The sequence below is a fragment of the Cherax quadricarinatus genome, chromosome 10 (genome assembly GCF_038502225.1).
Source record: "Cherax quadricarinatus isolate ZL_2023a chromosome 10, ASM3850222v1, whole genome shotgun sequence".
NCBI classification, from domain to species: domain Eukaryota; kingdom Metazoa; phylum Arthropoda; class Malacostraca; order Decapoda; family Parastacidae; genus Cherax; species Cherax quadricarinatus.
Window position 1 is genome coordinate 31728891 of NC_091301.1, and position 14411 is coordinate 31743301.

Here is a 14411-nt window from a genome sequence, read left to right on the forward strand (position 1 = left end):
CAGTTCTATCGTATTAATAATAATAATAATAAAAATACGATAGAATTGAAGAAGGAAATTGTACAAAAATACGAGGGTTGAAGCAGTGGTGGAGGAAGCGGTTGAGGCATCGTCAGTCAGTGTGCCTTTGTTTATGCTGGAGTGAGCATTAGTCTCCAAGCTCTTCCAAACATTTCACAATAATTCATTGTGTTTGGTGCTTGCAGATTGAGTGCAACTGCCACATAATTAACCATGGACCCAAAGAAACTTGCTAATGCCAGCTCTTTGGTAAAGAAATTGAGAAACATGATAGAATTGAAGAAAGAAATTGTACCAAAATACGAGCAGTGCATTGCAGTGGTTGAGGTAGTGGTTGAGGCACTGGTGGAGGCAGTGGTGTTTAATAACATACATGTTATTAAACCATAACATGTATTTAGTACAATATTTTACGACATTTTCATGTATTTTATGATTGTTCGTGGTTCAACAGGTTAAGGAAGCAGTATTGTATTATATTTCCCTACAATATATTGGGGCACCAAACATTTGCGATTTTTCAACATTCGCGAGGCTCTTGATCCCCTAACCCTCGTGAATGTTGAGGGAGACCTGTATTAGCTAACTAACACAGGCACCAAGTATGGTACTGGATGCGTACAAACAGAGCACTGAAGCAAAGAAAGTTGTGTACATTACATAGGTCTCCCTGTGAGACAATGCACTCGCTCTATTCTCACTATAAGGCAGAGGGGAAAAGAACCTGACACATGCCACATTTTTTCCTTAGATGTACTCCATCGTGCAACTGAACAACACTTCATGTTCACAGAAAATATACCACAATTTTACAGCTGTGTTAACACAAAATAGTGTTAAAATATTTCTTGTTAACCAACAGTCTACTGTATGTCAAATTTTATTACTACAAAGTACAGTACTTTTAAAACTTGACATTCACCTTTTTTCTTAAATTAACCCTTTGACTGTCGAGACCCCTGCTCACAAACTTGCTCTCAGTGTCAAAGAATTTAAAAATAAAATTTTTTCTTATGAAATGATAGAATCTTTTCCCAATGGTAATGAAACCAAAAGTACAAAATTTGATGGAAAACTTACGGAATGACACTCTCGCAAAGTTAGTGGTCTCAACGATATTTACGCACTGGCGATTTTGCCCATATTGAGCCCTATTTTGGGCCAATTCCATTGTTCCAGTCGACTACAGTCATAGATATTTCATTAAAACTCCTTTCGCTCTATTGACTGAGTACAAGAAACTACTCAATTACCTATTTCAACTACCCAATAAAGTTATCAGAAATTGGTAATTTGGCCAATTTCATACAAAATTAAAGAGAGGCCAATTTCAAAATAGGGTCCAGAATTAACAATGCAAACATTCCTGGCACTAAAATAACATTTTCTCTGTTCATTAGTCATGTCTCCAGGCCTCTCTTATATTACGCTTCCTTTCCATTTTTAATTTTTATTCACAAAAAAAATAGAAGATTTACTGTTATGCAGACTACTGCATTATTGTAAAAATGGTATAAATAATAACAGCACATTTGTGAAAGCATATCAAACCCACCGGTTAACATGTATTGGATGCACGACATTTGTTTACCCTTGATCATTGGCAAAAATCGAACATTTCCACTATGTACTTTGAGCTCAATTTCAAGGTACTTTTAGTCTGTAAACCATTCACAATCATCTTCATTTCTGTAATATTCTTCCATTCTATCAAATGAGACCAAGAAAACAAGAATATAACCATAAATATGTACCATACAAAAATACACCGCAAAGTCATGGTTTTAAACCAAAAACATGGTCGCAGTTTTTTTATCATTATGCACTGCGTGCTGCAGGATTTTTTTTATACTGTGCACACTGGCCACTCAGACCAATTCTCTCATATGTAGGCCTACCAGCTATCTCCCGCAAGATTGGAAGCCACTAGAATTTTGGCATAGTATTAAGGGACCGACACAGCCTTCAAGGCTGTAATATTACGGGACCGACAGTGAAAGGGTTAAAAGGCAAGTTATAGACTTCAAAAGTATTTCAGGGCAAAAACGGCAATCTGTATTAGTAAGACTGAAACTCTCTCTTCTTTGCTGAGAATGCAATTTTCTAAAAGAGAGCCATAAATTTCATAACTTAATTTATGTTTGGATGTTATGAATGAGAAGAAGCTGGATGTCCTGGCTTTAAGTGAAACAAAGCTGAAGGGGGTGGGAGAGTTTCAATGGAGAGGAATAAATGGGATTAGGTCAGGGGTTTCAAATAGAGTTAGAGCTAAAGAAGGAGTAGCAATAATGTTGAAGGATAAGCTATGGCAGGAAAAGAGGGACTATAAATGTATTAATTCAAGGATTATGTGGAGTAAAATAAAGATTGGATGTGAAAAGTGGGTTATAATAAGCGTGTATGCACCTGGAGAAGAGAGAAGTGTAGAGGAGAGAGAGAGATTTTGGGAAATGTTGAGTGAATGCATGGGGAGTTTTGAATCAAGTGTGAGAGTAATGGTGGTTGGGGATTTCAATGCTAAAGTGGGTAAAAATGTTATGGAGGGAGTAGTAGGTAAATTTGGGGTGCCAGGGGTAAATGTAAATGGGGAGCCTTTAATTGAGCTATGTGTAGAAAGAGATTTGGTAATAAGTAATACATATTTTATGAAAAAGAGGATAAATAAATATACAAGGTATGATGTAGCACGTTATGAAAGTAGTTTATTAGATTATGTATTGGTGGATAAAAGGTTGATGGGTAGGCTCCAGGATGTACATGTTTATAGAGGGGTAACTGATATATCGCATCATTATTTAGTTGTAGCTACAGTTAGAGTAAGAGGTAGATGGGAAAAGAGGAAGGTGGCAACAACAAGTAAGAGGGAGGTGAAAGTGTATAAACTAAGGGAGGAGGAAGTTCGGGTGAAATATAAGCGACTATTGGCAGAAAGGTGGGCTAGTGCAAAGATGAGTAGTGGGGGGGTTGAAGAGGGTTGGAATAGTTTTAAAAATGCAGTATTAGAATGTGGGGCAGAAGTTTGTGGTTATAGGAGGGTGGGGGCAGGAGGAAAGAGGAGTGATTGGTGGAATGATGAAGTAAAGGGTGTGATAAAAGAGAAAAAGGTAGCTTATGAGAGGTTTTTACAAAGCAGAAGTGTTATAAGAAGAGCAGAGTATATGGAGAGTAAAAGAAAGGTAAAGAGAGTGGTGAGAGAGTGCAAAAGGAGAGCAGATGATAGAGTGGGAGAGGCACTGTCAAGAAATTTTAATGAAAATAAGAAAAAATTTTGGAGTGAGTTAAACAAGTTAAGAAAGCCTAGGGAAAGTATGGATTTGGCAGTTAAAAACAGAGTAGGGGAGTTAGTAGATGGGGAGATGGAGGTATTAGGTAGATGGCGAGAATATTTTGAGGAACTTTTAAATGTTAAGGAAGAAAGAGAGGCAGTAATTTCATGCACTGGTCAGGGAGGTATACCATCTTTTAGGAGTGAAGAAGAGCAGAATGTAAGTGTGGGGGAGGTACGTGAGGCATTACGTAGAATGAAAGGGGGTAAAGCAGCTGGAACTGACGGGATCATGACAGAAATGTTAAAAGCAGGGGGGGGATATAGTGTTGGAGTGGTTGGTATTTTGTTTAATAAATGTATGAAAGAGGGGAAGGTACCTAGGGATTGGCGGAGAGCATGTATAGTCCCTTTATATAAAGGGAAAGGGGACAAAAGAGACTGTAAAAATTATAGAGGAATAAGTTTACTCAGTATACCAGGAAAAGTGTACAGTAGGGTTATAATTGAAAGAATTAGAGGTAAGACAGAATGTAGGATTGCGGATGAGCAAGGAGGTTTCAGAGTGGGTAGGGGATGTGTAGATCAAGTGTTTACATTGAAGCATATATATTTTTTTTATTATTTTTTATTATCACACCGGCCGATTCCCACCAAGGCAGGGTGGCCCAAAAAAGAAAAACTTTCACCATCATTCACTCCATCACTGTCTTGCCAGAAGGGTGCTTTACACTACAGTTTTTAAACTGCAACATTAACACCCCTCCTTCAGAGTGCAGGCACTGTACTTCCCATCTCCAGGACTCAAGTCCGGCCTGCCGGTTTCCCTGAATCCCTTCATAAATGTTACTTTGCTCACACTCCAACAGCACGTCAAGTATTAAAAACCATTTGTCTCCATTCACTCCTATCAAACACGCTCACGCATGCCTGCTGGAAGTCCAAGCCCCTCGCACACAAAACCTCCTTTACCCCCTCCCTCCAACCCTTCCTAGGCCGACCCCTACCCCGCCTTCCTTCCACTACAGACTGATACACTCTTGAAGTCATTCTGTTTCGCTCCATTCTCTCTACATGTCCGAACCACCTCAACAACCCTTCCTCAGCCCTCTGGACAACAGTTTTGGTAATCCCGCACCTCCTCCTAACTTCCAAACTACGAATTCTCTGCATTATATTCACACCACACATTGCCCTCAGACATGACATCTCCACTGCCTCCAGCCTTCTCCTCGCTGCAACATTCATCACCCACGCTTCACACCCATATAAGAGCGTTGGTAAAACTATACTCTCATACATTCCCCTCTTTGCCTCCAAGGACAAAGTTCTTTGTCTCCACAGACTCCTAAGTGCACCACTCACTCTTTTTCCCTCATCAATTCTATGATTCACCTCATCTTTCATAGACCCATCCGCTGACACGTCCACTCCCAAATATCTGAATACGTTCACCTCCTCCATACTCTCTCCCTCCAATCTGATATTCAATCTTTCATCACCTAATCTTTTTGTTATCCTCATAACCTTACTCTTTCCTGTATTCACCTTTAATTTTCTTCTTTTGCACACCCTACCAAATTCATCCACCAATCTCTGCAACTTCTCTTCAGAATCTCCCAAGAGCACAGTGTCATCAGCAAAGAGCAGCTGTGACAACTCCCACTTTGTGTGTGATTCTTTATCTTTTAACTCCACGCCTCTTGCCAAGACCCTCGCATTTACTTCTCTTACAACCCCATCTATAAATATATTAAACAACCACGGTGACATCACACATCCTTGTCTAAGGCCTACTTTTACTGGGAAAAAATTTCCTTCTTTCCTACATACTCTAACTTGAGCCTCACTATCCTCGTAAAAACTCTTCACTGCTTTCAGTAACCTACCTCCTACACCATACACTTGCAACATCTGCCACATTGCCCCCCTATCCACCCTGTCATACGCCTTTTCCAAATCCATAAATGCCACAAAGACCTCTTTAGCCTTATCTAAATACTGTTCACTTATATGTTTCACTGTAAACACCTGGTCCACACACCCCCTACCTTTCCTAAAGCCTCCTTGTTCATCTGCTATCCTATTCTCCGTCTTACTCTTAATTCTTTCAATTATAACTCTACCATACACTTTACCAGGTACACTCAACAGACTTATCCCCCTATAATTTTTGCACTCTCTTTTATCCCCTTTGCCTTTATACAAAGGAACTATGCATGCTCTCTGCCAATCCCTAGGTACCTTACCCTCTTCCATACATTTATTAAATAATTGCACCAACCACTCCAAAACTATATCCCCACCTGCTTTTAACATTTCTATCTTTATCCCATCAATCCCGGCTGCCTTACCCCCTTTCATTTTACCTACTGCCTCACGAACTTCCCCCACACTCACAACTGGCTCTTCCTCACTCCTACAAGATGCTATTCCTCCTTGCCCTATACACGAAATCACAGCTTCCCTATCTTCATCAACATTTAACAATTCCTCAAAATATTCCTTCCATCTTCCCAATACCTCTAACTCTCCATTTAATAACTCTCCTCTCCTATTTTTAACTGACAAATCCATTTGTTCTCTAGGCTTTCTTAACTTGTTAATCTCACTCCAAAACTTTTTCTTATTTTCAACAAAATTTGTTGATAACATCTCACCCACTCTCTCATTTGCTCTCTTTTTACATTGCTTCACCACTCTCTTAACTTCTCTCTTTTTCTCCATATACTCTTCCCTCCTTGCATCACTTCTACTTTGTAAAAACTTCTCATATGCTAACTTTTTCTCCCTTACTACTCTCTTTACATCATCATTCCACCAATCGCTCCTCTTCCCTCCTGCACCCACTTTCCTGTAACCACAAACTTCTGCTGAACACTCTAACACTACATTTTTAAACCTACCCCATACCTCTTCGACCCCATTGCCTATGCTCTCATTAGCCCATCTATCCTCCAATAGCTGTTTATATCTTACCCTAACTGCCTCCTCTTTTAGTTTATAAACCTTCACCTCTCTCTTCCCTGATGCTTCTATTCTCCTTGTATCCCATCTACCTTTTACTCTCAGTGTAGCTACAACTAGAAAGTGATCTGATATATCTGTGGCCCCTCTATAAACATGTACATCCTGAAGTCTACTCAACAGTCTTTTATCTACCAATACATAATCCCACAAACTACTGTCATTTCGCCCTACATCATATCGTGTATACTTATTTATCCTCTTTTTCTTAAAATATGTATTACCTATAACTAAAGCATATATGTGAACAGTATTTAGATAAAGGTAGGGAAGTTTTTATTGCATTTATGGATTTAGAAAAGGCATATGATAGAGTGGATAGAGGAGCAATGTTGCAGATGTTGCAAGTATATGGAATAGGTGGTAAGTTATTAAATGCTGTAAAGAGTTTTTATGAGGATAGTGAGGCTCAGGTTAGGGTGTGTAGAAGAGAGGGAGACTACTTCCCGGTAAAAGTAGGTCTTAGACATGGATATGTAATGTCACCATGGTTGTTTAATATATTTATAGATGGGGTTGTAAAGGAAGTAAATGCTAGGGTGTTTGGGAGAGGGGTGGGATTAAATTTTGGGGAATCAAATTCAAAATGGGAATTGACACAGTTACTTTTTGCTGATGATATTGTGCTTATGGGAGACTCTAAAGAAAAATTGCAAAGGTTAGTGGATGAGTTTGGGAATGTGTGTAAAGGTAGAAAGTTGAAAGTGAACATAGAAAAGAGTAAGGTGATGAGGGTATCAAATGATTTAGATAAAGAAAAATTGGATATGAAATTGGGGAGGAGGAGTATGGAAGAAGTGAACGTTTTCAGATTCTTGGGAGTTGACGTGTCGGCGGATGGATTTATGAAGGATGAGGTTAATCATAGAATTGATGAAGGAAAAAAGGTGAGTGGTGCGTTGAGGTATATGTGGAGTCAAAAAACGTTATCTATGGAGGCAAAGAAGGGAATGTATGAAAGTATAGTAGTACCAACACTCTTATATGGGTGTGAAGCTTTGGTGGTAAATGCAGCAGCGAGGAGATGGTTGGAGGCAGTGGAGATGTCGTGTTTAAGGGCAATGTGTGGTGTAAATATTATGCAGAAAATTCGGAGTGTGGAAATTAGGAAAAGGTGTGGAGTTAATAAAAGTATTAGTCAGAGAGCAGAAGAGGGGTTGTTGAGGTGGTTTGGTCATTTAGAGAGAATGGATCAAAGTAGAATGACATGGAAAGCATATAAATCTATAGGGGAAGGAAAGCGGGGTAGGGGTCGTCCTCGAAAGGGTTGGAGAGAGGGGGGTAAAGGAGGTTTTGTGGGCAAGGGGCTTGGACTTCCAGCAAGCATGCATGAGCGTGTTAGATAGGAGTGAATGGAGACGAATGGTACTTGGGACCTGACGATCTGTTGGAGTGTGAGCAGGGTAATATTTAGTGAAGGGATTCAGGGAAACCGGTTATTTTCATATAGTCGGACTTGAGTCCTGGAAATGGGAAGTACAATGCCTGCACTCGAAAGGAGGGGTTTGGGATATTGGCAGTTTGGAGGGATATGTTGTGTATCTTTATATGTGTATGCTTCTAAACTGTTGTATTCTGAGCACCTCTGCAAAAGCAGTGATAATGTGTGAGTGTGGTGAAAGTGTTGAATGATGGTGAAAGTATTTTCTTTTTGGGGATTTTCTTTCTTTTTTTTGGGTCACCCTGCCTCGGTGGGAGACGGCTGACTTGTTGAAAAAAAAACAAATAAAACAATTATACACGTGCAGTGACAATATATTCATCATCAGTTACAACATTTTCCTTACTTCTGCACCATAATACACATGAAAATGCTTTCATGCTGCTTATGCCCTCTTTCAACCTCTCATGTAAATGCAAGTTTACAAAGATTCTATACCATTATAGGTTTTTGTACATCACTGAATTTTAAATGAAATAGATTTCAATTTTGACTATAAATTTAAAATCATAAAGCTTAAAATTTTCTGTGAAATCCTCACACTACGAGTTGTGTGTGTGCTTCTTTTAATGTTGCCTGGGTTCACCAAGACTTCATTCCCAGATGTGCCATGCCATTTTTGATTAAATACAGGTTTATGTAATTTATATCCACATGTAGGGAACATTGAGAAATTAACACCAAGAATGGTGTTAAAAAATATAAAAAAAAAAATGTAAAATGAGATGGGTTGCCTAATGGCATACCTGAGACAACATGGAGGAGTCAACAGCAGCATAGATATACTGTTCCCCAGCTAATATCACTTGACCTGGGACTGGAGCCTGCAAAGTGTTAACCAACATTATTTGGCTAAAAATCACAGCAAAAGAGTAATTACCTTCAATGTGGTGCACATACTTCGTTGTGAATCTACAATGACTTTTTTTTTTTTGTCTTTGATGTGAAGCTTGAATATAAATTATCATAAAAAATGCACCAACTCAGACCACAATTATAACCACCCACCTGTACATTTACATTATTAATAAAATCTGTGTTGACTGGACTTTCCACTGTAACAGCCCCACTATCCACATCAATATTAACCACATGTGGAGCTGGTGGTGCCATGTCACTTAAAATGGCCTGAAAATTTACAAATATCATTAAAAATCATCATCAGAACTCTCTAATTGGAAACTCTTAAATATATTTGTACTTTCAAATATCACAAACAAAAACACATGCATACAACTGAACTACTATATAGTACTATACTTTCATTGAGTGTAATTTGTATGATTCAAAATAAACAGAGCAAAAAAAAAAAAATATACAAACCTGTGGTGCTTCAGTTTTGCTAACTTTAGTTGGTGACATCACCTGACATTGCTTCTTATTCTCACCTCTTCTGTGCTCAGCAATATGTGCTAGGTAATTGTCTCTCTTAACTGTCTTGAAGGAGCACATCCCACAAGTAAACATTATGCCATCTAGTTGGGCTGTAAAATGTAATTTTATGTATTACAGTTCTCAAGCCAAACACTAACACTAAATCACGAAGGTAGGAAACTGTTGTAAATGGTGTAGTATGTAACTCTGGAGAGCCCCAGGCAAATGATAATGAGAAGTCTGTAACTGAGCTTTTCTTCTTTCAACGAACTGGTTATATCCCACCGAAGCAGGGTGGCCCAAAAAGAAAAACAAAAGATTCTCTTTTTAACTTTAGCATTATATACAGAAGAAGGGGTTACTAACTTTTTGCTCCCGGCCTTTTAGCCACCTCTTACTACACACATGGCTTACGGAGGAAGAATTCTGTTCCACTTCCCCATGGAGATAAGAGGAAATAAACCAGAACAAGAACTTGTAAGAAAATAGAAGAAAACCCAGAGGGGTGTGTATTTTTTTTTTTTTTTAACAAATTGGCTGTCTCCCACCGAGGCAGAGTGACCCAAAAAGAAAGAAAATCCCCAAAAAGAAAATACTTTCATCATCATTCAACACTTTCACCTCACTCATACATAATCTCTGTTTTTCACAGAGGTACCCAGAACACAACAGTTTAGAAGCGTATACGTATAAAGATACACAACATATCCCTCCAAACTGCCAATATCCCAAACTCCCTCCTTTAACCCTTTCAGGGTTTCCGACATACTAGTACGGCTTACGCACCAGGGTTATTGACGTACTAGTACGCGTAAATTCTAGCGCCTTCAAATCTAGCGAAAACTGGTAGGCCTACATATGAAAGAATGGGTCTATGTGGTCAGTGTGCACAGTATAAAAAAAATTCTGCAGCATAGAGTGCATTTTTGGTTTAAAACAGCGACTTTGCACTGTATTTTCGTATGGTATTTATAATTGTATTCTAGTTTTCCTGGTCTCATTTTATAGAATGGAAGACATATTACAAAAATTGAGATGATTCTGATTGGTTTTACAATAAAAAGTACCTTGAAATTGAGCTCAAAGTACAGTGGACCCCCGGTTCACGATATTAATCCGTTCCTGAGACCTGATCGTAAACCAAAATTATCGGAAAGCGAATCAATTTTCCCCATAAGAAATAATGGAAATCAACTTAATCCGTGCAAGACACCCAAAAGTATGAAAAAAAAACTTTTACCACATGAAATATTAAGTTTAATGCAATATAACAATTACAATAACAATAATAACAATAGAATAATCACAATAGAATAATTGACACTTACCTTTAATGAAGATCTGGTGATGATTGATGGGATGGGAAGAGGGGAGAGGTGTTAGTGTTTAGAAGGAGAATCCCCTTCCATTAGGACTTGAGGTAGTAAGTCCTTTTCCAGGGCTATTTCTTCTTCTTTTAATGCCACTAGGACCAGCCTGAGAGTCACTGGACTTCTGTCGCACAACATATCTTGAATTCAACTCCTTGAATTCATGCACATATTTTTCAGCTGCTTTTTGGTCTGAACTGGCAGCCTCACCATGCCTAATCACACTATGTATGCCACTACGATTCTAAAATCTTTCAAACCAACCTTTGCTGGCCTTAAATTCACTCACATCACCACTAGTTGCAGGCATTTTTCTAATTAAATCCTCATGCAACTGCCTAGCCTTTTCACAAATTATCGCTTGAGAGATGCTATCTCCTGCTATCTGTTTTTCATTTATCCACACCAATAACAGTCTCTAAACATTTTCTAACACTTGCGGTCGCTGTTTCGTAATCACAGTTGCACCTTTTGCAAGAACAGCTTCCTTGATTGCCGTTTTCCTGCTCACTATAGTAGAGATGGTTGATTGGGGTTTACTATACAACTTGGCCAGCTCCGACACACGCACTCCACTTTCATACTTTGCAATTATCTCTTTCTTCATTTCAATAGTCATTAGCACCCTTGGTCTTGATGGGTTGGCACTAGAAGCTTTCTTGGGGCCCATGGTGACTTATTTTGCAGAAACAAGCACCAAAAACAGTGATAATATGGATAATATGGAATGTACCGAATGTATCCTTAGATGCGCGCACACTGGCACACACCAGGCAGTTCAGGCCACACGTGGACACGTCTCGTACGAATCGTATCGCATACCAGGTTTTGTAACGGGAACCGAGACAAATGTTTTGTGATATAATTCTTCGGATACCGGATTTATCAGATACCGATGGCTTCGCGAACCGGGGGTCCACTGTAGCAGAAATGTTCGATTTTTGCCAAAGTTCAAAAGTAAATCAATCATGCCATGCGTCCAATGCATGTCAACTGGTGAGTATAATATTCTTTCACAAATGCGCTGATATTATTTATATGATTTCTACACTAATGCAGTAGTCTGCATAACAGTAAATCTTCTATTTTCTGTGAGAATAAAAATTCAAAGTGGAAAGCAAAAGAAATGCAAGAGGGGCCTGGGGACATGACTAATGAACAAAGGGAATATTTTAGTGCCAGGAATGTATGTCTTGTTTATTCTGGACCCTATCTGGAAATTGGCATCTTTTGAAATTTGTGTGAAATTGGCAAAATTGCTAAATTCTGACCACTTTATTGGAAAGTTGAAATCAGTAAATGGGTGGTTTCTTGTATTCATTCAGTAGAAAAAATGGAGTTCTAGTGAAATACACCTACCATCCGACTTACGACCAAGCCTGATTCCGACCAACTGGTCGTAAGTCAAAATGGACATAAGTCGAACCTTTGAAAATTGCCGACATACTGGGCAGGGCATAATGTCAAACTTTTCCTATATAAACTACCTACATAGTACTGTAATGTAATGTACAATCATTATTTCATTCTTTTTACCATAATTTACTTCTATTGTTATATTTTAATTATTTATGTACTGTATATAATGTATACATGGTAGCGAACTGTATTGTAAATTTTACATCGCATACAGTATCAAATGTTACTGTTATCTTTATGTATTGTCGACACAGTGAATGGGAGAATACCACTGGTTGTGTCATCCTGCCAGAATGTAGTATAACCTATACCCTAAGTAAAGAGAAACAACTCTGAAACATGTGTAATACGTAGCTGGCTGGCTGGCCGGGTGGCCGACTGAATGTGGCTGTCTCTCTGTATCTCTAACTCTCTCTCTCTCACAGGTACACATAAGTGAAGTTATCATACATAGTATAAATTACCTAGGATAACCCAAAAAATCCAGACAAAGTGCTATACAGTGGATCTGTGCTCCAGTGCCCTAAATTAATAACAATAATAATAATTATTATTATTATTATTATTATTATTATTAGGAGTGAATGGAGACGAATGGTACTTGGGACCTGACGATCTGTTGGAGTGTGAGCAGGGTAATATTTAGTGAAGGGATTCAGGGAAACCGGTTATTTTCATATAGTCGGACTTGAGTCCTGGAAATGGGAAGTACAATGCCTGCACTTTAAAGGAGGGGTTTGGGATATTGGCAGTTTGGAGGGATATGTTGTGTATCTTTATGTGTGTATGCTTCTAGACTGTTATATTCTGAGCACCTCTGCAAAAACAGTGATAATGTGCGAGTGTGGTGAAAGTGTTGAATGATGATGAAAGTATTTTCTTTTTGGGGATTTTCTTTCTTTTTTGGGTCACCCTGCCTCGGTGGGAGACGGCCGACTTGTTGAAAAAAAAAAAAAAAAATAATAATTATTATTATTATTATTATTACAATAATACATATATACTACTAATAATAATAATATTATTATTAAACTATAATACAATAATCGTGTCCACTCATTACTTACCTTAAAATATCTGTAGTCTTAATGTAGAGTGAGAGGTGAGTAAACAAGATTAAATGAATAAACGAATGAGAGTGTAGAAGGTTGGCGAGTTATGTAAACAAACGTTGTTGTTGTTGCCAGCCCGGACACGAATGGTTTCTGTTCACTCTGTCAAGCCGGCCAGAAAAACATCTCATATTTGTTAATTTATATGTTTATATATTATGAGGCATGTTTGTTATATAATTTTGAAAAAGAAATCATAGATGGATTAAGCAAAATGTCTATATCAACGTTTTATACACATTTAATGCGCTTCAGCGATTATTAATGTGTTATTATCTTTATTAATATGGCGTCTTCAAGACCAATTACACTCTTAATGAGTGGCTCTGAGACAGACAAGCAGACAGAAAGACACAGGTAGACAGAAAGACACACAGGTAGACAGAAAGACACACACAGGTAGACAGAAAGACACACACAGGTAGACAGAGACAGACACAGGTAGACAGAAAGACACACACTGGTAGACAGAAAGACACACACAGGTAGAAAGACACACAGGCAGACAGAAAGACACACACAGGTAGACAAAGACAGACACACAAGTAGACAGACACACAGGAAGACAGAAAGACACAGGTAGACAAAGACAGACACACAGGTAGACAGAAAGACACACAGGTAGACATAGACACAGGTAGACAGAAAGACAGACACACAGGTAGACCGACAGATAAACAGACACACAGAGATACACAAATATACAAGCAGACAGATACAGACAGGTTTATGTGCAACAGTGAAAACAAATAGAGAGTTTGAGAGTAAGAGCCTTTCTTGCCACAATCTCCAGTGCAAGATTCAGACTTCATCTTAGGGGCCATGGTGAAATTTACTGTCCAGTTAGTACAGTTAATATAGTATGATGCTGCTGATAGGGCAGGGTTACTCAAACTGATGCTGCCTGCATGACGCATTGCCGCCACGAGTATTGTCAAATATTGTACCTGGAGTTTACCTGGAGAGAGTTCCGGGGGTTAACGCCCCCGCAGCCCGGTCTGTGACCAGGCCTCCTGGTGGATCAGAGCCTGATCAACCAGGCTGTTGCTGCTGGCTGCACACAAACCAACGTACGAGCCACAGCCCGGCTGGTCAGGAACCGACTTTAGGTGCTTGTCCAGTGCCAGCTTGAAGACTGCCAGGGGTCTGTTGGTAATCCCCCTTATGTATGCTGGGAGGCAGTTGAACAGTCTCGGGCCCCTGACACTTATTGTATGGTCTCTTAACGTGCTAGTGACACCCCTGCTTTTCATTGAGGGGATGTTGCATCGTCTGCCAAGTCTTTTGCTTTCGTAGCGAGTGATTTTCGTGTGCAAGTTCGGTAATAGTTCCTCTAGGATTTTCCAGGTGTATATAATCATGTATCTCTCCCGCCTGCATTC

At 39.0% G+C, this 14411-nt stretch overlaps 1 protein-coding gene across 3 annotated transcripts in view; it reads right to left on the reverse strand.

Annotated features, from left to right (window-relative positions):
* Positions 1-14411, reverse strand: part of LOC128688024 (uncharacterized) — a 232074-nt gene that overhangs the window by 67174 nt on the left and 150489 nt on the right. For all 3 annotated transcript variants that reach the window (XM_070083757.1, XM_070083758.1, XM_070083756.1), the window contains 3 exons: positions 9078-9238; positions 8763-8882; positions 8501-8578 (listed from right to left, as the gene is read on the reverse strand). In XM_070083757.1, coding sequence (XP_069939858.1) covers positions 8501-8578; positions 8763-8882; positions 9078-9238 — 359 coding nt within the window. The remainder of the gene's footprint in view (positions 1-8500; positions 8579-8762; positions 8883-9077; positions 9239-14411) is intronic.